Source organism: Panulirus ornatus, chromosome 28 (genome assembly GCF_036320965.1).
Source record: "Panulirus ornatus isolate Po-2019 chromosome 28, ASM3632096v1, whole genome shotgun sequence".
Taxonomy (NCBI): Eukaryota; Metazoa; Arthropoda; class Malacostraca; order Decapoda; family Palinuridae; genus Panulirus; species Panulirus ornatus.
Window position 1 is genome coordinate 5,429,177 of NC_092251.1, and position 22,853 is coordinate 5,452,029.

The 22,853-nt window shown below is 40.9% G+C and overlaps 1 protein-coding gene across 2 annotated transcripts in view; it reads left to right on the forward strand.

Moving 5' to 3' along the window:
• The window catches only part of Cont (Contactin), a 264,268-nt gene that overhangs the window by 207,935 nt on the left and 33,480 nt on the right, over window positions 1-22,853 (forward strand). The window contains exons 1-6 of one of the 2 annotated variants that reach the window (XM_071678566.1): window positions 10,283-10,528; window positions 14,337-14,541; window positions 16,210-16,442; window positions 18,591-18,847; window positions 20,151-20,293; window positions 21,360-21,537. In XM_071678566.1, the coding sequence (XP_071534667.1) occupies window positions 10,521-10,528; window positions 14,337-14,541; window positions 16,210-16,442; window positions 18,591-18,847; window positions 20,151-20,293; window positions 21,360-21,537 (1,024 nt within the window). In that variant the 5' untranslated portion in view covers window positions 10,283-10,520. Of the gene's footprint in view, window positions 1-10,282; window positions 10,529-14,336; window positions 14,542-16,209; window positions 16,443-18,590; window positions 18,848-20,150; window positions 20,294-21,359; window positions 21,538-22,853 lie in introns of those variants that run through there. The other variant, XM_071678565.1, reaches the window with a different exon arrangement.

Here is a 22,853-nt window from a genome sequence, read left to right on the forward strand (position 1 = left end):
TGCGACAAGAACGGTAATTTCGACACCTGTCGTATATCTTAATTTTTGCATGTTGAAGTAAGCAATTTTAATTAGATCAATGGCGCGTTTTATTCGTGTTAAACAAGATGGCTTCTCTTTAGGTGCTTCAAAAGATACAGTATATAGAGTTCGTTTTAGCTTAACATCACATTACGACAAGAATTCGCCGTATGTCAATCTTAGGTTTTGTCGGGGGATTTGTTTGTTTTTTAACTGAGTGCTGCAGGTATGGATAGTTTAAAGACATTTGAATTAGATCTTCTTTATATCAAATTGTACTCTCGGCCTTTGACTTATCTAGGTATAGATTGTGCCGAAATCAATAATCTCCACTTGGCACATTGGCTGAAGTAATATATCTAAGTTATAGTTCTAAATTTCGTTTTCTCTTATACATCACCGGGTACCATTTTCTCTGACAAGTTAAACTCGTAACCTAACACATCGTTGCCGTCAGAGAAATAACCCAGTGAATATAGTTTTTGATACTCTTTTCCTGTAGCTACAAGTTTATCACTGCGTTAGAAATAGATTTGGTTTTATCGATGATTGTTCAGTTATGGCTCTCAGAGGTAAATGAACAGCCAGATGATAATAAAAGAAGAATCCCTCAAGGTCCATTGATGGGCCATCGCTATTCTTTGGTGTGTAAATGTTTTACCAGACGATATGTGCTTACTGGTGATTGTAGAATTATAAGTTTGAAGCAACACGGACTGCTGAACATTACTGACAGAATTAGACAAGATATACAGCAGTGGTTCGGACAGACGACTGATAAGATTTAACCCGGGAGAACATTATAGTCACTGCAGATGAGAAAGGATTTTAGACAAGACCAGACAGCAATTACCATATTGGGGAAAGTGAAACACATGACTCATACTGTGAGAGAGGCACTTAGGAGTTGCTATCATGACGAACTTCTGAACAGAACAGAACATGAGAAAGGCTTGCTACGTTTTGATGGGTTTCAGTGGCAAAAATTTGCCTTCCGTCACATGGGCTGTTGAGATGTTACATACGTACATTTCACCGAATACCAGAACAGAATCCCGCCAGACGTGGAGGGAAAGCGTTACGACTCGTGCAGTGCAAGTTGTTTACGACGTGGAGTGAATACCTCAGTGGCCATGACGACGTAGAACAGTGCTCCGAAGTTAGGGAAGAGTTCAGGACATAAGAGGGACACAGATGCGAGTCAGCCAAGGGCCAAGGGGAAGGTAAGTGCGACAATCATTTTTACACACACACACACACACAGAGAGAGAGAGAGAGAGAGAGAGAGAGAGAGAGAGAGAGAGAGAGAGAGAGAGAGAGAGAGAGAATTAAACCCACGAAGAAGTTAAATGGAAACAAATCAATGTAGATATACACAGAATAATCTCGCTGGCTCCTGGCACTGACGGTACATAACTTGCTTTGATTCTGTACCATCCCTGTCCTATATCTCCTCTCCCTCCCTCTCCCTTGCATTCATGTCGTCACCCAAATCCTTGCAACCCAGAGGAGGAAGACCTTATCTGGAGCGGGCAGCATACTCCCCACGGGGGAGAGAAGGGGAAGAAAAAAAAATGCGTCGACCGCCAGAGGGCAACGCGAGGAATTATGTGTTCAGGTTATACCAGGCGACTTGGGGTCGTGGAAGAGAGGAAGGTGTTGTGGATGGCGATGGACGACGAGGGAGAGTGTAACCTTCGCTGGACGACCCCGAGAGTTCGGGATTTTGACGCCAGGGGAGGAGATCAAGGTCGAACCCCCGATCCACTCTCCAAAGGAAAACAAACTTGTAAACGGGGAGATAGAGGCTTGGGTGTAGCTCCCGCGAGAGAGACGTAATCCGATTCTGGGGAGATAACACTGTCGTTCATTACTGGCCGGGAAGGAGAGCATCCCCTGGGGAGAGGAGACACGGGGGAGAGGGAGGAGTGGGGAGTGGGAGAGGCGCCTTCTACAGCCTCCGACGGGCGGGCGGGCCCTCCCTCTCTCTCTCCCAGACCCCTTGACCTCCTCCTCCTCCAGGAACAGTGCGCCTTGTCCAGAATGTCTGCCTCAGTGCTGGCTGAAGAGGATTACTTGTCGACTCCGGAGTCTCGGCTTTCCATTCCGGCGGCCCGTTTTTCTGTTGTGTGTGTGTGTGTGTGTGTGTGTGTGTGTATGTGTGTGTGTGTGTGTGTGTGTGTGTGTGCGTCAGTGCGCGTGCAAGGGGGGGGGGGGGGGCGCTTCCGTTTCCTGTCCGTTGTGAACGCTACTGTCTTAGAGTAGTTTGCTTCATGAGCGTTGCTTTTGTTGCAGCTGTTTTCTCTCTGTTGCTGTCGCCGGTTCTGTTGCGTGTGCCGTTGTTCCCCCGTTGTGTGCGTGCCCTCCCCTCGCCTGTGGTGCCGTTGCTTCCGTTGCTCCTTTTTGGTCGTCGCTGCTGCTTCTAAGTCATTGGTGTTGTTGTTATTGTTGTTGTTGATATGAGAGAGAGAGAGAGAGAGAGAGAGAGAGAGAGAGAGAGAGAGAGAGAGAGAGAAAGAGAGAGAGAGAGAGAGAGAGAGAGAGAGAGAGAGAGAGAGAGAGAGAGAGAGAAAGAGAGAGAGGATGTATGTCGGTACCTCCTGATGGGAGTTGCGGGTTGACCCCTACCATCCCTCACCCACGGGGGAGGGGAGGGGTGGGTGGGGTATATACTATGGGAGAGGAGACAGAGAAGGAGTGAGGGTGGGAGAGCAGATGGGAGAGGGGTTCCCTGTTTGTCTGGGGGAGCGGGAGTGAGGGTGGGTGGGTGTCGTGGAGTGAGGGTGGGAGGGGCTGCTGAGTAGAACAGGGACAGTGAGGAAACGCTGGGAGCGAACGAACGTAAAGAAGGATCCAAAGGAAGAGTGGAGAGTTAAGTGTGATGTGAGGGAGAAACAAGAGAAAAGGTGCGAGGAGAGAGAGAGAGAGAGAGAGAGAGAGAGAGAGAGAGAGAGAGAGAGAGAGAGAGAGAGAGAGAGAGAGAGGAGGGAGCGCTACTTAAGGTGACAGAGCAAACATCATCCCTTCCGTCTCAAGTCAACAGCCGACGCTAATTAACCTCATCGTCGCCTTATTACCGGCAGTATTAGATCATGCTTTTAATAAGGACGTAATCACTCTCAGCAAGGGAACTGGGCTGACGACTCAGCCAGAAATATGTGTGCGCTGGCAAAAACAGACGCTAGACACTTACAATCCTGTCGTTGTTTCTGTAAAATTTAGGCCTGGCGAACGGTTTTTTTCCGAGGGAGTTAAGTGGACGAAGTAAAAAAACCGTTCGCCAGGCCTCTCTCTCTCTCTCTCTCTCTCTATATATATATATATATATATATATATATATATATATATATATATAGAGAGAGAGAGAGAGAGAGAGAGAGAGAGAGAGAGAGAAGCCATTCTGAACACTGGTGCGAGCCGCCGTCCCCTCACTGCCTTCGGCTCTTTGTGATAACGAACACCGGGCGCTGGTATGGTGGTGAGGGTGGTGGTGCGTGACACTCAAGACCTGAAGAAAACGATGATGCCCAACTACAGACGAAGGGCGAGGTCCTCGGCACCAGCGAGGACATGGGACGCCCTCGGTGCCCTCGAAGACTCGAGGAACTCTCGCAAAGGCGCCCCCCGGTCATCCATCGATGTACAGGAGGAACGCTGTCGAGCTGAGGGAATCTCCATCATAGTACCAGAAGATCCAACACTGCCACACACACACACACACACACACACACACACACACACACACACACACACACACACACACACACACACACACACACTTCCAGATGACCCCCCACAAGCATCGAAAAACTCACACCCTCCACCTGTACACACTTCAGTCTTCTCTTCCGTTTTCAAACTGTCCCTTCCCCCTCTCCCACCTCCTCTTCCTTTGCCTCCAACCACCTCGTTAAAAGAATGTATACCGTTCCCCAGCAGGCAGGGAGGGAGGAGGAGCAGGGGAAACATGAGATATGGGTGGGGCAAGGAGTTGTTGCCTAGAGGGGACATTAGGCTTCGTGTTATGGGTTAGGGGCACCTGGATTAATTAACCGACGTGTTAGGGTTAATCTATGGTGAATTTGATCTCATGTCCCGCATTAACCGCAAGTCCCACCCCCCCCCCCACCCAACTGTCTACACACGTCCCTTTCCCCCGTTCTTCACGTCCCCCACTGTCCACGCACGTCCCCCACTGTTCAAACACGTCCCCTACTGTTCAAACACATCTCCCACTGTTCATACACATCCCCCACTGTACATACGTGTCCCCCACTGTTCATACACATCCCCCAGTGTTCAAACACGTCCCCCACTGTACACACACGTCCCCCACTGTTCAAACACGTCCCCCACTGTTCATGCACTTCTCCTACCGTTCGCACGTCCTCCACTGTCCACACGTTCTGCAACGTATCTGATTCATCGTAATCCTGATTCATCACAGGGTTGAATCACAGAACCAGTGGGTCTTATTCTACATATGATAGTATACTGAAGGACCGTTGAAACGTGATATGATGTTCCACTCAGAAGACAAGTTGTATGTAGCTATAGATCCTGAATTAGTTTACTTGTGAGTAGCTCATGAATATCTGTGAGTCTTGAATAATCGTCCTCAGCGGTGAGTCAAAGAGATGATGTCCCTGTTGACACGGAGGTGAACTGTTGAACTCATTGGTGTAAATGATCTTAAATGTTATTGTCACATCGAGGTCAAGGGGTCATGCGATCTTGTTCATGGATCATCCTTGTCCCGTTCATGGGGGCCAGGTAGTTGGTCTTTGACACTCGAGAGAGAACCATCATCGTCCCACAAGGGAAATTCAGCCTCCCTGTTGTGTCGACTGTCACCCGACCCCTCACCCATGTAGCGCCAACCCTCTGTAAGGTGAAGTGAACCATTCATGAGCCAGGCAGGCGAAGCCCCATGTGGTGGTAGTAGAGTGGTGGCGCTGGGGAAAAGAGGAAAATTTGATGAACGAGGAGGACAGGAAAATCCCAGCTGGTTGCATGATCAAACACCGAACTCTTCCAACTGTTGTGCTGAGTAGTTTACAAACTGTTAGGCCTCCTTGTAGTCTCTCCCTGGCGCTTTGTTTACACCTCTAACGTAACCTTTCCAGCAAACTGGAGCGAGTAAAGCAGCCGTGTTGAAAATCAACACATCGCTCATTCTTTCACTTTATTCGCCAAACGACATCCCATTTGCTCTCAAAATTGCTACCTCCTTCTTGAGCTAACAGCATTCGAACTGCTTCATAATGACGTGTGTGTGCATTTGGCATTCTCCTCCTCCTAAACCAAATGTTGATCTCCTCTTCCGAGCAGTCTTTCCCTGGTACTTCGATGTCTTGAGAAAGACTCAGTCCCGTTGTTTCTGTGAGGTGTCGCCAGTGAACCCCCCCCCCCTGGAGTCGAAGATGACCCTTGCACACACAGACAAGCCACAACATCTTCCCTCCCTTTCAGGCCCGGGGTCTTCATTTTTTTCTATTCCCCTCTGGCGAATTTTCCACCAACTTTCGTAACAAGAAAAGTGGATTCAAAAGTGTCGCTTTTCTCATCTTTGGCGACTAATCAAAGCAGCGTCTTGTATTTACCAACTTTTAATTGCGATTTGATCAACATCCAAAAAAGAAAAAATGAAGTTGGTGACTTTGGTAAACTGGTTTAGGCACGGGCCTCGTCACTGTGTCCGCCACAGGTGTCTTTTGTTTCTTGTCCGGGAGGTTGAGGACGAGGGTTAGAGACCACACAAGCTAAAGGAAGATTCAGGCAACCGTGGGACAATTCCCCTCTTTAGTAAGAGCGTTGTGGGCTTGTGGAACACGGTGGATGAGACTGTGTGAGAGCCTTTTACGATAGGAATTATGAGACGGAGATGGGATGCCATTCCATAAGACGAAGAGATGGGGAAAGCAGAAGTTTAATACCCCTCTCCCATAAGAGTGATATGAACACAGGTACACACAGACAAACAGACACACGGACGTATAGACAGATGGAAAGACACAGTCAATACATACGGAGAGACAGATAGTCTAGACGTACGGACAGACAGAGAGGAAAGAGTCAATCACGGAGCTAGACTCACAGACGAAAGACTACTAGTGTAAAAGTGCAAACTAAGAGGAGCCAGGAGGTCGACGTAATGAGAACCATTATCAAGTCTTGCAAGGCAGGACGGAGTGTGTGAAGTTTGAAAGATCGTGGTGGAGGGAGACTTGCCCTGGCTATGTCCCGGGTGGATGCAGGGGGCGTGATTTTGCCGTGGGAAGCTTGGTGCTAGTGGTGGTGGTGGTGGGTGTCTCCATGAAGAGAACTGTGAAGGAACTGAGGATGGGGAAAATGAGGGAAAGTGGTCTTGGTACATGAAAGGCGTGTAAGGACTAGAGCAGAGTGACAGACACTTTGGTAACACGAAGGCCGACGCCAGGCAGGGAATTAGCTGAGGGATAATTGTAGAGGAGAGTAATGAGGGAGAGAAATTAGGTTGGACCCTAGAGTGAGGACCCGATGATTTCAAGGACAGGAGGGAGGGAGAAATCCTTAAGAGGGGAGTGAATGGCTGTTCCATTTAAGTGAAGGAGGAAGAACGCAAGCTGAGGAAGGGAGAGAAAACTAGTGGAAGGATTGCCAGGGTGAACTCGAGGGAGGTGAGTGAAAAAGGAGTTGAAGGAGAGAAGCAGAAGAAGTTGATGATCAGAGGAGAACAAGTGGTCTCCAGAGAAGAGGATGGAGACCTCCATGACGAGTTGTAAAGGAGAAATTCACCCAGACTTGTGGTGATCTTCAGGGAGGGGAGTGAGAGAACTCAGGGTGGGGAGTGAGAGCTCAGGGAGGGGAGTGAGAGAACTCAGGGTGGGGAGTGGCAGTTGTCAAGACCACTCGACGATTATCACTATGCCTTGACAGCCCACGCTCTCCAACACAGCAGCAGGAGTCGTATCCACACTCTCCAACACAGCAGCAGGAGTCGTGTCCACACTCTCCAACACAGCAGCAGGAGTCGTGTCCACACTCTCTAACACAGCAGCAGGAGTCGTGTCCACACTCTCCAACACAGCAGCAGGAGTCGTGTCCACACTCTCCAACACAGCAGCAGGAGTCGTGTCCACACTCTCCAACACAGCAGCAGGAGTCGTGTCCACACTCTATAACACAGCAGCAGGAGTCGTGTCCACACTCTCCAACACAGCAGCAGCAGGAGTCGTGTCCACACTCTCCAACACAGATGAAAGAACTCAGTGAGGGGAGTGAGAATGAACTCCATGAAGACAGAGGAAGAAGAAAGACTTCATTGAGACCAAGAGTGGGGAACTCTGTAGCCATAATGTTGAACGAAAACTACATTATCGTTGATCGGGTTAAACGACATCCCAAGTTAGGTGAGTTGTGTGCAACAAGATTCAAATCTCTACTGGTTCAGATCCACCAAGAATCAAGTTTAACGAGTGGCAAGTTTATCATTGATTTAGTTCAACAATGATTAGGTTGACCAAGTACCCAGGTTAACGAGGACCAAGATTATCGAGGTTTGACTACGGCGAAGTCTCAGTTTAACGAGGAATGAGTTTAATGATGGTATGGTTTAACGATGACCAAGATTAACGAGGACTTTAGTCCGCCAAACTCCAAGCACAAAATGGACCAAGATTGTCAGGGACAGAGGCTAATGAAATCCCACAAGTTTAAGGAGGCCCCAAGTTTAACGAAGCTACACTTTAACAAGAAGCGAGTTGAACGAAGTTGGACTCGAACGAAACTCTAGAGAGAAGAAATTAAACGAGTGAGCGACGCAGGGCAGAGAAGGAAGCGAGGGAGGCTGCTGGCGTGTGATGATGTCGGGAGTCAAAGGGTATGTGAGACGGGAGTGATTATCTGAGGCGACACAGGGAGTGAGTCACTGTGCATGTTGTGTAAGTGTCGTGTTTGTTAGAGGGGGAGAGAGAGACAGGGAGGGATCGTAAGGTTTATAAGTTGGTGAAGTGTGAGGCAGGGTTAAGTTGCGTATTTCAACTTTTGGGGTTTGTTGGTTAGCCGTAGAGTGGTTTGTGTGTATAAGATTCGCCCACTTTCTGAATGAGTTCAATTGAATTAGCATCCACTCCAGCCACCTTGCCACATTTCATCTTACGTGAGGCTTTCAACACCTGTTCTCTCTTCACCAAACCACTCTCCATGACTCTCTCACTTTCGCACATCAACCCGACCCCCCAGCACCTTGCATCAGCCACCCTATCATCAGATACACTCTTCCAAAATACTCACTCCATCTGCTCACTTCATCACTACCTGTTACCACTTTCCTTCTTTGCCACCTTCACTAATGCTTCCACTTTTGTTCCCTTGTTTCTCGCACATTATTGACCTCCTTCCAAATGCATCATCTTATTCTCCCTAAAGTTTACTGGTACTTGCTCACCCCAACTTTCATTTGCCCTCTTTTTCAACTCCTACATCTTCCAACTGACCTCCTGCCATTTTCTCTTATACATTCCCTAGTCATCTGCACTCCTTCCCCTGTAAGCACCGCCCACACGCCTTTCTTTTCTCTTTCACTAACATTTTCACTTCTTCAACCACCGCGCACTACCATCTCTAATCTGCCCACCTCCCATCTGTCTCATGCATCTCCCGCGTATGCCATCAATGCTTCCTAAATGCTTTCCACTCCTCACTCACTCCCCTTACCTCATTTACTCTCTCCTTTTGCCATTCTACACTCAATATCTCCTGGTATTTCTCATCACTTCTCTCTTCCATGTTCACCACTCTCTTCTCCCTGATGTTGTTTCCTCTTCCGAAAACCTCCACAAATCTTCACACACACACACACACACACACACACACACACACACACACACACACACACACACACACACACATGGGACTAATTTCTGAAGGTCCAAAAAGTAACTAAAATGTATTTGAAACCCCCATGTGTCCCGCTGCTGCTACTGAGGTAAGAAACATTTGATGAAATAGAGATATAAACATTTTATGACGGGGGGAAGGAGCTAGTCTGGGGGGGGTGGGGGCGCAGTGTTGCCATGGCGGCACGTCGCTTTCCCAGGAAATTGTGTCGAGAGAAGCTAGAGTGGTCGGTCACATAAGTATGTACTCTGACTGAACCAGATTTTCTTTTTATATATATTCTCTGATCTGATTTATCCCTAAGGCGGAAGACGAGGTTTTTAAAGTCCGTCTCGCCGTATTTTACGCTCGTGTTACCCCGTCTGTTGTTCATATATAATGTCTTAATATAATGTCTTAACCTGGCGTACACATACACACACACACACCTAGTTTACGCCAGATACCCCTTCACTGTGATACTTGAGTTTCTTGTCATTCCTGCTCCAACTCCAGTGGAATCCTAAACACCCCTCAGGACTATTGTCTTGATCGTGCTATTAGGGAAATCTAAACAATTTATCACCAACAGCTTATTTCTATCCGTTGATGTGGATGTATATCTCACGTGCCACTCATTTTTTTTCAGCTACGTGATAGCTTCCTCAACACAGGTGTTATCACGAGTGAAAGAATGCTTAGCAGTAAATCTAACACCTTATTTGATTATTAAGTCTTGTTGCTCAACAGGACGCTGATATATTGACTTTCTACGGGACTAGAAATATATATGCTAGGAGAGCTCATATTTCATAAATAAAGTTAGGGATTGTTACGTAAGGATTTTGTAGATTAACTAAATTCTACTGGCATGATAACTAGTATGGAGTACTCACGATATTTCATATATATATAAATTTATGGATTGGTACTTGGGGGTTTTTGTAGTCTCCAACCTCTGCTCGTCTTCTTTAGGTGATGCCACCTCAATTACCTTATCATGCATAATTCATCGAAAGCATACTCTCACAGAACCTTCCTTTTACATGCATTCAGATAAATAAGCCGTGTCAAGGTCTTAAGACGATGATATATAGATACATATAAATATGTATATCGAAAAGGAACGAAGAAATAAGATCAAATCCGTGTCCTCTCCCGTCCGTGCCTTATTCCAGGGGACACCTTTCTGTACCTTTGTTCGGATGCACTGCGTATAAAAAGACAAGATTTTACACAAGAACCTACCTCTAATAGCATCTATACCTCTGAAAAAAATGAAAGAAAATATTTCCACGTTGTAGATATGGTAGTTTTAACATTTTGATGTCCAGGTTTTACATAATGGCAGTTAATATTCGATGTTAGTTGGTGGGGAGTAAAGAAAACGGACGAGAACTGTTTTCAAACAACGCTGTTCATTCAGGGTGTGGTTAGAGGAAACGGTGGGGGACTGACCTTGTTTTCGTCCTAGTGAACTTTAGTTTACTTTACTTTTTGTCACATAGTAGTGTTCTTAGTCTCCATGGAAAACTAGTAGTGGCTCTAGAAGTGATTTGAACACAAGAAGCAGCCGTCCCTTTCTCCTGGGGGGGAGGAATGGAATATCAGTCTTGAGGAAGTTTCCAGGGTTAAGAACCATGTTATGGTGAGTCAGTGGCTCCTTTTTAAGTTTAATAGGAATATTTTCCTCCAGTTGTATGCTTAACTTGTGCCCTAGTATTGATTTTTATTCATAACTTCCGGCCAGCTGATGTAGAGTGCTTGAAATGAGTAATTCGTTGTGGAGAGAAGGATATCTGGAATGAGTCCAGGATCCTCATGGTTCCTGTGCACTGGGCTAGAGTTTGAGTTTATGTTGGCAAAATAACTACAGATGATACTTCTGTATATATATTTCACCAAGTACAGCACCTAAAGTGTATTAAAAGTACTGTTTTCCAGTGTGGTCCTCATAATACATTTGAATGATGGCCTAAGGGAGAGAATAACATGTTACAAGAGAGTATCAGAAATGAGTTTGAACTAAATGCAAAAATAGAATGAGTTTATAATCACCCGAAAATTAACATTGAAGAGTTAAGCACAGTTTTGTAGCACCTGTGTAGAAGAATTAAAAGATATAGTTACATACACTTTAAGATAAGTTGCACTTAACATATTCCATAGAAATGCTTTCCATGTTTCTAAAACATCTTTAGTTTGACATCAATTGACTGCCTGTGGGAAATATATGCATAAAGCTATACCAATATATGTAAAGACACTTACCAAAATCTCCTACCTTAGGAATAAAACATTTTGAATCTCTAGTTTTTTCTATACTTGTGCTAATTGTGAATTTTAATCTTACTTATATATTCTGGGTCACATCATTAGAGATGTTATACATATGTCTGTATATCAGATATTTTACACTGTGTTGTAGTTGGAAAATAGGAACCGTATTAGATTGATCAAAAGCAATGCAAGTTCTGGAAGGAGCATCTTTCCTGTGTTCCATACTTAACCCTCTAACCCTCTTCTGGATATTATCGCTCTGAAATCTTTTTCATAAGTTGGAGATTGGTTGACTTAGTGTCTGCCTAGTTGATTTTTAAGTGTTTGTTACAGTAGCAGACACAACTTCATGTGGTAAGCTGGTCCATTGCTTTATTCATTTTTATGTCGAGAGCATTTTTCATCAATTCTGTGTGAGCTCTGTGTAGAAATAGTTTCTTAGTAGGACCTCGTACCTCAGTGTTGGTTCTATAACCTACCAAATGTTGATCGACAGCTAAGCCTTTCTGTCGTATTTATCATCTAGTATTTTGTACATATTAGTTATGTCCACATAAACTTGTCCTTAATTCGTTAGTGGTAATTTTAGTTTCTTCATACTTTTTGGGAATGCCAGCTTTTTGAGCATAGGAAGTTGTTTCCCCGCCTGTTTTTGATTGCTGTTATTTCTTTATTGCTTCTCTTGTATGTGATACAAAGTTCAGTTAAGTTCAGGGTAGAGTCTTGTATATTGGCACAATATTATCAGTATTGTATGAGACTGTTCATTTGAGTTGTGCAAACATGAATTTTCTTGATTTATCTGTTTTTAATTTGTAACAAATTTCAAATTCTAAGTCTCTTATTCCAGTCACTTTTTTCTAATATGTTTGCTAAAATGTTGTGCTCTTGAGTATATTTGAGTGTTTAGGATCTGGAGCTGGTTCACCATTATCCATGGTTTTACATATTTCCCAGTTTGTAGTTTGTAGTATCTCTCATATTTGTAGTACTTATTTTTTTTGGTCATTTGTGAACAGACGCTGTGCTCAGTGCCTCACATCCTTTGGTCTTATGCTTAACCTATGGGGTAGAGAGAACTTTGAAGATCAGGGAAAACATTAAGTTGAATGTAATGCGGTGGTTATTTTACCAAATAGTTGCCACTGGTTGATGAAATGGTATTCATATTGGTTCATTTGCTGACTCACGTAACACTGGCGGGTTATACATCATTTGCTAAAACCAGCTTATTTTGTATTTTGTATATAATCATCTGTGCTGCTTTTGAATTATTTGGAGTGAAGTTGATCTTAATAGCTTCTTATCATTATCTTTCACTATTGATTGTTTTGCCATGCTAATGTAGTGTTCAGAGATATTGATGATGATTGCAGAGTATAATGTTTTATTGAACAATATCAAAAAGTTTAAGGATTATGTATGTCATGGAAAATATGAGGTTAATTACTGTAAAAGTTCAGTACTTATGAAATATCAACAAAATGTATTAAAACAACTTTACATTACCTAAAATGTTAACAAAAGCTGTTAAAAACTCCTATACTCACCAAGTAACTAGATTGATAGAAGAGATATATCAGCATTAACATTTGCGATATACAGTACATCTTGAATGTTAGGTAGATTACGTGAGGTTTTCTTATGCTCTGTTAATTTTTACAAGTATATTACCTACTTTTATTGTAATTAACCCTTATTTAGATTATGTAAGGGTTAGATATGAATTAATCATTATTTAGAATTGTTTTATGCAAAAGATAAGAGACCAGTCCCTTGCAGATGTTTCTGTAGTCAGACAAAATGTCCTGAACTCTGAGACATAAGATGTCATTCTCCAATGCTAGTTTTAGTGCTGAGCTAAAAAGACTATTACCTTGAGGTCGGGTAGGATTAAAGGAACCAGGTGACAAAGGCAAGGGTTAGTTAAGGTTGATTAGTTTGACTTTTTCAGACTAACGTTTCCCCAGACTTCAAGATGGCAGTATATGTGAGTTCTCGTGTGACCCTGATGGAGTTATTGTAATTAAAATCTTAAAATTTGTCTGCTCATCAGAATTGGTATTTGTACAACACTATATTTGCAAAAATGTTATGATAAAAGTTCATTTATATCTGCATTACCATAAGCTTTGGATATTGTGTGAAATTTTTTTCTGTGGTGCAACATGAGGTGTGTAGGGAATGCAACAAGAGTTTTAGAGCATGAGTTTGAACATATTTTACTGATTAATATCATTTAGTGTTGGTGTGTTAGGTGTAATAATTATGTATATCAGGGAAAATGTGGGGTTAGTTACTGTTAGAGTGACATTTGTAAGAAATTAAATCTACTTAGTGGCTGATATTTGTATAAATATTCAATATTCTTGTCGAAATTTACTAGTCATTTTCGTGATTAAGCATTGTGCAGATACCATTGAATGTCTGCAGATAGTCAACAAACTATACAGTTCTAACAGCAAACCAATTTATTGTTGGTATATTTTTGCTATGCCTTTTGGCTACCATATTAGGTGTTTCCACACAATTGCTTTACCTCATATTTTCCTAGATATGATGTACATGATATTACACTTATTATTATTATTATTACACAACTGCAGGACCCTTTTATTTTGGGCTCCTGCAGCATTGAGAAAACATTCCAAGCAGGAGGCAAGAGCAGGGAAATACTGAACTGCTTTTGAGTGAAAAGGCCCTTGATGATACTATATTTCTTTTTGTGTATAAATGTTGATAGAACCTCGACAATGGTAACTTTTTACTCGTGATGTTCTGTAACATCTCACTCATTATCAGTAAGATTATTTATTATCATTACTGCCCATTTATTCCATTTGTCGTTGAAGGCAACAAAAAGAGGTGGGAGTGGGGGCTAGAAGTCCTCCCCTCCTGTTTTGATTTTCCAAAAGAAAGAACAGGGAGTGGGACCAAGTGAGAATTTTTTCCTCAGAGGCTTAGTCATCTATTCCTTATGTTACTTTGCTAATGCGGGAAATGGTGAATATGTGTATGAAAATAGAAATAATGTTTTAGTTTATAATGAAGCCATGGTTTCTTTAATTGCAGATTTATGACAGTGAAATTAGAAAGATTTTTATTACTGTTGTTTATCTTATATCGATCATACGGGGTGATATTGAAGTGTGTACATCATTCTTTTTCCTTTCCAGTAAAATGCTGTTGAGACTGATTGTTAGTGTTTTAGCCTTTACTACAGTAGTGGGGCAAGTGCAAAGGCAGAACAGAATTATCAAGAATCCTTTATTAGAAGAAGAAAAGAAGTGCCCCACAAACTGGTACACTTATAAGATATCATGTTATAAGTTTATTCGTTCGCCAGTGAAGACAAGGCAGCAAGCAAGAGCTCAGTGTCAGGTTTGTTAATTTTGAGTTAAATTGAAATTAACATGACTTAATCAGTAGATTTGAGATTGACCCTACATGCACTATCTTACTCTAAATAAAGTCAGTGGCATATCACATCTAGTGCAGGGAATTAAGTGATTGATGATATCATGTCTTGCAGATCATCAAGCTAAAGGCTTATAAAATGCTCCTTTTAATATAATCCTTATCTTCACAGTACACTCATTTTATTGAGCAAATTTTTAAACCATAGGATCATAATCACTTAAAAGTGCTTGCCATATAATATTAAGTAAATTAAGCTTTAGTTTACCTATTTTTGTAGCATCTTGATTTCTTTTGATTATTTGAAAAAAATATTTGAATTTTTTGTTTTGGAACAAAACTCATAAACCTCCAACAAGTCCCATGGGAATTCATAAGCATTTCCTACATCTCGCATTCAATAGCCATCATCCTCTTGGTGGTTGATGTTGTCCTGCACATGATAGGTTAACAAGTTTCTTTGGACCTGCACATGATAGGTTAACAAGTTTCTTTGGAAACTCTCAGGATCTCTTGCCATTGACAAGGAAGGCTTTTGCTTTGAGTTTGGTTCCAGAGGTTAGTTTCATATCATGTGCATTTTTGACCTCCATACTCCTTGGATGACTTGTTCCATGCTCTACAGCTGTGGCTTCCAAACAGTGGTGGCATGCACCCTTGGTGAGTCGTAGACATAAGGTGTGAGAGCCCCAAAATAATGAAGGAAGCAGCGGAAGAGTGATGATAATGATATCCTCACAAGACTGTTACATTGCTCTCCAAAATGTTCTTTTGTTCTCTTATTTCCATATCCTTCACAAACAGTTTTTCATGATACTTCATCATTTAATAAGAATGTACTACAACATTAAATGAATGGCACCTACATGGAAAATGCAGGCAAAACAGTGCAAATTTGACATGCAAGGTTCAGGGTGGTTACTTGGCATCACTTTTGCACTTTCTAGTCAGGGTGGTAGTGCTGTACTTCCCTCGAGGGCCAATCTTTATAACCTGCTACCAAAGAGGTTAATCTGTTTTTCTTCTTTGTGTGTGAATATACCCAGAATTCATGTAAATAGTGAATTGATTGGCTTCAGTCATCCCCGAAGGACTACCATGGAAGTGTTGACGGCATTGATCTTTTTGTGTTCATTTTCATTTCAGGATTACAAGGTGATCTATCACACATTCTGATGTGACACTTTGTGAAGTATATCTCATTATTTAACTTTTTATGGGTATGTTCACAATGTGTTTCCATTTCATGGTGTGCCAGTCAGTGTCTTATTTAGGATATTTTTCAGAGATTCCCCTTCATCTTATATCTATATTTTTCATTGCTTCCCAACTTATTTTTTGAATTTCATTTATTTTTATTTATTATTTATTTTTTGCTTTGTTTCCCTGCTTCATAAAGGTGTAGTGCAGTATCCCTAATTTTTCAAATGAATGTTGATTCCTCAGCACATATGATATTTAAACACATTTGAAAAATTCAGTTTCGTCAACAGAAGTTTTGATTATTTCTTTGGATATGTAGAAAAGGTTTTGATTGAAGTATTTTGTAAAGAATTTGACATCCTGCTTTGAATTCAAGATATAGCTTATATGATATAGGTGGATGAATACAATACTAAAAAAAATCTTCAGGCATATGGTGAAAGCTCCGACTTGGTGAGTGTAAGTAACAAAGAAGAACATGGATTTCTTACACGCCACCTGCATGAGAATGACCCTCTCCAGAGACAGTGGTACACCTCAGGTTTCCAGAAGACTCCAAACTTTTGGGAAAACGAAGGAGATGGTACTTCATTTCAAGACATGATGGAGGCACTGCTGCCTAACCAGGGGTCCAGCCCTCGGAAAAATTTCCTTGTGTACAGGTTAGTGTAACAGATTAGGTGTGCATCTTGATTCTGAGATGCATGTATTGGGGATGCTATAAAGTTTGTTGCACAATGTTGCATAAATGTGTGGAAAGAATTCTTTGTTGTTCTCTTTTAAGGCTTTCATAGTCAGGAAGTCAGCAAAATTATTGCTAGATTTGGGGAGGAATTCAGGGAGTTATGTGAAGAGAAGGTAGAATATGAATGTAAGATTTGGTATATTATGTTTGAGAAATAGGTCCAAAATATGAATGACTGGAGAATGTACGAAATGGAGATGCTTATCGATTTTACCTCTAAGGTGAAGTGTATCCATTAGGATTTGCCGCCATCAGCCATCATAATACAGATGCTTCCAACTTATGAATTTTTTACTTTATGATGGTGCGATATTCAACACTAAACTATCAAATAGGCTTTGTGTTAGATGATTTTGTCCAATTGTAGGCTAATTTAAGGGTTTTGAGAATGTTTAAGGTAGGCTAGGCTAAGTTACATATAATGTTCTGTAGGTTTGGTGTACAGTATTAAATGTACACGTTAAGTATATTGTTGACTTACAATATTCAACTAACGATGATTTTATTGGAACACAACCTCTTTGTAAGTCAAGGAGCACCTGTACATACAAGACCAGCAAATGGAGCCATGCATCAACCCATTTAGGCAGTATGTAATTGTCCTATTGGCACCACTCAAACTTGCTGACAGCTGGTTGATTTAGTCTTTCAGGACCTATAGTATTTTTCTAACCAGATTTCAGGCAGAAATTATTGTCTTTTACCCATGGGTTTTCTATGACATAAACTGTAAGTACTTTGCTTGAAAACTTGTGTACTTTGGGACAATGGCAGTGTCAGCTGCCATACTATGGCTGTAACTTTATCTTGATTGTCTGTGGAGACAATACTTTTTTGTTCACCTACAATATTTTAAGGAAAGGAAATGTAACTACAAAAATTCAGTTCAGAAGGGTTCTTATTGTCATTCTGAATGCTGGCCATCAGTATGATTGGTCCATGCCAATTGGAGACTGGTTACGTATGACTATGACTGACCTTAAATGGTATTTGCTAATTCATCCTGGATTGGGAAACTATTATTAGTCAGGGGATAGTCTTCAAGGCATGGTTGATAAATGCTAGCACTGTTGCTAACCCGGAAGGGGGTTTGTGTTTAGTTGAATCCATCCAGGATGTGTCTTGAGAGGTTTATGTATCATGTGGTAGTGTAGTGGTTGGATTTAAAGCCATACCATTTGGGTGAGATTGGAATGTTTTAGATGACTCTTGTGGAACCATTTTTCAAGGAGTTTGGATACTGAAGACATCATTGATATGTGTTGGTAGGAGGAGCGAGGGTTGGGTGATGTGGAGGGTTTTAGGATGGGTACTATATTGGTAAGTTTCCTGATGTTCAGGATTTTGTTGTGTAACAATGGGTGGCTGAAAAGATCTGTAAGTGCTTGCATTAAAGTTTGTCTTGTTGCAAGGGTATTATTTAAGGTCTTGAATGTATTTCAAATATCATTGGGAGTAAAGGATCAGTGAGCAGTTGTTACAGGATGGATTTTGTGTAGGTCTTTTATGACTTTCTCATTTAGGGGTGTGGTTGGTTTGTAGAACATTTTTTGAGTTTGTTTCATAAGTATGTCTGTCTGTTCTCGGGGGAAGGGATGTTGTTGGCTTAGGTAAGAAGCTTCTCGTGTTGAGGCTGAGTTGATGTGGTAGTTGATTTTCTTTATTGTTTGCCAGAGTTAGCTGCAATTGGTGTCATGGTTCATAGTGTTAAGGAAGGAGTACCAGTTTTTTGTTTGCTTTTGAGTGATTATGTTAATGATGGTGTTAAGATTTTAGATTTGTTCTTTTGATCACTGTTGGAGGAGAGTTGTTTTTTTATGAGAATGTTTCTTCTTTAATGAGGTCTGCAACCTGGAAAGAGAAGTTTGGGTATTGGTTCTTTCTATGTCATAGTGGTATATGTGCGTGCATGGACGTATATGTATACATTTGTGTATATGGGTGGATGGGCCATTCTTCGTCTGTTTCCTGGCACTACCTCGCTGATACAGTTAACACCGATTAAGTATGATAAGTGTAATATAGATATGTATATATACATAGTCTCATTTCTTTTTCATTTTAGTTATTCAAGTCGGTACAATGAATGGGGTTTGAAGATGGTGGATGGTGAAGAATCCCTTCTATACATCTGTGAAATTCCTCAAGCCAACCTTAATCAGTTGATTGATGAATCTGTTGAACGAGATCATGAGTATGGTCTTGTTGTTAAGGATCCTACCAAGATACCACGATCTCCTGTTTTTGTCAAGCAGCCAGAAAATACCATGTTTGATTTGATGCGAAGAGAAGTGATCAACTATTTGTCCATAATGTGTCTTGGTATGTAGTGTTATTTTAAATTTTTTGAATTATTATGTATATTATCTGTATGATACTTTGATAGCGGTTAAAGCTATAAGCTATAAATCCCCTAGCATGCTAAAAGGTAGAGATAAAATGAAAGGTAGCATATTTCTGTTACCTAAAGGGAATAGTGGTTCCAACAATGTTGTATGGCTGCGAGGCGTAGGGCTATGGATAGAGTTGTGCGTAGGAGGGTGGATGTTCTGGAAATGAGATGTTTGAGGACAATATGTGGTGTGAGGTGGTTTGATCGAGTAAGTAATGTAAGGGTAAGAGAGATGTGTGGAAATAAAAAGAGTGTGGTTGAGAGAGCAGAAGAGGGTGTTTTGAAATGGTTTGGTCACATGGAGAGAATGAGTGAGGAAAGATTGACCAAGAGGATATATGTGTCAGGGGTGGAGGGAATGAGGAGAAGTGGGAGACCAAATTGGAGGTGGAAAGATGGAGTGAAAAAGATTTTGAGTGATCAGGGCCTGAACATGCAGGAGGGTGAAAGGCGTGCAAGGAATAGAGTGAATTGGAACAACGTGGTATACCAGGGTCGATGTGCTGTCAATGGATTGAACCAGGGCATGTGAAGCGTCTGGGGTAAACCATGGAAAGTTCTATGGGGCCTGGATGTGGAAAGGGAGCTGTGGTTTCAGTGCATTATTACATGACAGCTAGAGACTGAGTGTGAATGAATGGGGCCTTTGTTGTCTTTTCCTAGCGCTACCTCGAACACATGAGGGGGGAGGGGGTTGTTATTCCATGTGTGGCGAGGTGGCGATGGGAATAAATAAAGGCAAACTATGAATTATGTACATGTGTATATATGTATATGTCTGTGTTTGTATATATATGTGTACATTGAGATGTATAGATATGTATATTTGCGTGTGTGGACATGTATGTATATACATGTGTATGTGGGTGGGTTGGGCCATTCTTTCGTCTGTTTCCTTGTGCTACCTCGCTGACGCAGGAGACAGCGACAAAGCAAATATAATAAATAAATGAAATAAAAAAAGAAACTTTTGTCAACCACACAATGCTAGTTGGCAACCCATACCTATGACAAAATTCTATGAACTAGCTGTATTGATCTGTTTGTTAGTGTCTTCCTCCACAGTAAACATGTAAGTGAGTAGTAATGCAGAGGGAAGTTATTTATTCATTTCTGAATGCTGGCATTTCTAGGTCATTATTTTCTTCATATAAATATGCATTAAGGCTATTATATTTCACTTTTGACAGCATCACTTGGTTTTAATGTATCTTTGTTTTTGCTTGTGATTAGCTGAGGGTTACCCACACCCATCTTATGAATGGTTCAAAGAAGGCTATGAAAATGAAACCATTCAAGCCAGGCGTATTGACCCCTTGAAAGATAAACGTTTCACTGTGTCTGGAGGAACACTCATCATTAATAATCCTAAGCAGGTAAGGGTTATTTGCAGTAACTTTTATTTATAAAAGTTAGGTAGATATGCGAAAAGGATGAATTCAAGTGATATGAAAGTAAAAGGAAAGTGGGAATGAATGTCATTTTAAGAGTATGTTGATGAGAGTTCTATAAATGTGCAGAGAATAAGGATGTATATGGAAAAGTGTTTTGAATCTAAGTTACCTACAGTGATTTAGTCTTAAAGTAGTCATATACAGTCCTTGAATCACCTGAAAGAAATACTGACTTAAACTTGCTGTATTTAGTCTTTTCTTTTAATGATGAGTGATCTCTACTTGTGACCACATACTTTCTTTTTTTTAACTGAAAATCTACTGGTTTATCCACACATTTTGAATTTGAAAACTGAATATTTCACAGTTTGTTTAATGAACACACTCAAGGCTCAAAGCTGATTAATTCCAGTTACTTAAGAATACCATTTTAATCTCTGGAAATTAGGAAAATCTGTTTTTGACTTTATATCCTTTTATTAATATCCTTTTATTAATTCTCTTCCAATTCACTGAGATGGGTCAAGGGCATATTGGAGTTTACCTTTTGTGGGAATCAGTATTGCAGGGCTGGATTTCCCATCACCAACCCTGCAGGGTGGCAAGGGGTAGGGATGCCCAGTTCTTTTAGATAAACTTGAAACTGTAACATTGCCTTTTAAAGCTACATACCATAAGGCTAGTGACTGTTTTGTAAATAATCACGCACAGAAAATTTTCACTTATACAGCTTAAGTTTAATCATAATTTTTTAACAGACTGTTGCTGGAATGAATTCAGTTAGTCACTTCTTTTTCATAGCCAAAATTCATTATTGTACAATAATGTTATAGAGCTGTATTTGGAATTGTACAAGGCATAGCATACTTGGAGGAAGTTATGCATGTCCCACTTTGCTGAATGATATGAAAACTTGTGTTGGATGATGATAGATTGATAGGCCATTGCAGAGTCTAGACTCTAGTGTAGATGTAAAGTTGTAAAGAATAGAGCTTTGTTGAAAATTTCCCTTACATTTAACCTTTGTGAAAGCCATGTAATTTTGTAGGTTGAAGATCGTGGTAAGTACCACTGCAGAGCCAATAATACATATGGCACCATCACTTCTGAAAGCATCCAGTTGTCATTTGCCTATGTTGCTGAGTTTAATCTAAAGAGGTCAAATGAACAAGGCAATCAATTCTGGGGCAAGGCTATCTTCTGCGATCCACCACAGCATTTCCCAGGTTTGTTAATGTTTGAATGAAGTTTCATATTATAGCTATGTAATTTTTTGTGAATGTGTCCTTTGATTTTGTGTGCAGTTTCCATGGTGATTGATTATATTTTAGATATTGAGAATTATACTGATTGTATGGGGAAAATTATGCTAAATTATGTTATTTTTTTCATTCCATTTTGCTAAGAACCATGTAATTATCATCTCAAGAAGTAGTATAGTATTCATCAAGAAGTTCTGATTTTTACTCTGCAGACAGATAAGGATTATGCATAGACAAATGTGGAAGTAATGAAAAAATGTATGATTCGAATTCTAGTTATGTTATTTGTGTTGGTTCTTGGTAAAGTAGTTCAGTATGAGATGGTTCTGAATTAAAGGAAAGCAAAAATCTTTGAAGGAAGATTAGTGAAAATCAAGAATATCAGCAATTCAAGGTTTGGCTGTTTGGATAACTGTTTTTTTCCCTACACCTTAAAGCTTTGGAACTCTTTACCTTCTCATGTCTTTCCCAATGATTGTGACCTGGCACATTTTAAAAGATAAGCTTTTCTTTTCTTCAAAATTCATAAATACTCTTCCTTGTCTCTTCTTTTTCCCATTCATAATCCTTTCTGTATTTCAGTTAAAGCCCAGCATCAAGGTGGACTTATGTCCTTGACTAGAGCCTCCAATATTAAAAAAAAAAAAAAACTGTTTTAGGTGGAAATAAATGGCTGCAGATTGGAGGTTTGTTTGAAAACTGAGGTCATTCTAGACAAATCTTGAAGATTGTTTGTGACAAAAGATGGGGACAGTAGTATAAGAAGTAAGATGATACGGGGAAGAGGAAGACATGAAGGAGTTTGAAGGGAGGTAATCTACCTAAAAAAGGGTAAATGTGATAGGTTTAGCTGGAATGTATTCAGATGTTATATAAAAGAGTGAATGTATGAGGATGTGTGGTGTAGATACATTTATAGACTTTTAAGTTTTAGGCTGCAACATCTTGGTCAATTTGGGTTTTGTGTATCTGTGAATTGATTGCACAATGTTAAAGCAATCCTTAAAGCATACAGGGTGAAGAGGATAAGGCAGGAGTAATGATTAGGTGCTTGTGTCGGTGTGTAATTAGGGGGTAGGATTATGTGAAAACTTAATTGTTTTGAGAGATTTTTCATGGGGTTTTATTTTTGGGAGGGGAACTTTTTCTTTTTATGTTGCATATGATTGCTGTTGAAGTAAATCAGTTGCCATGTAGTATAGTATACAGTGCAAGTAAAGGTGAATATTGAACATATTTTTGGACATACAGAATTAAGCTGTTCTATGATGCTGTGGTAT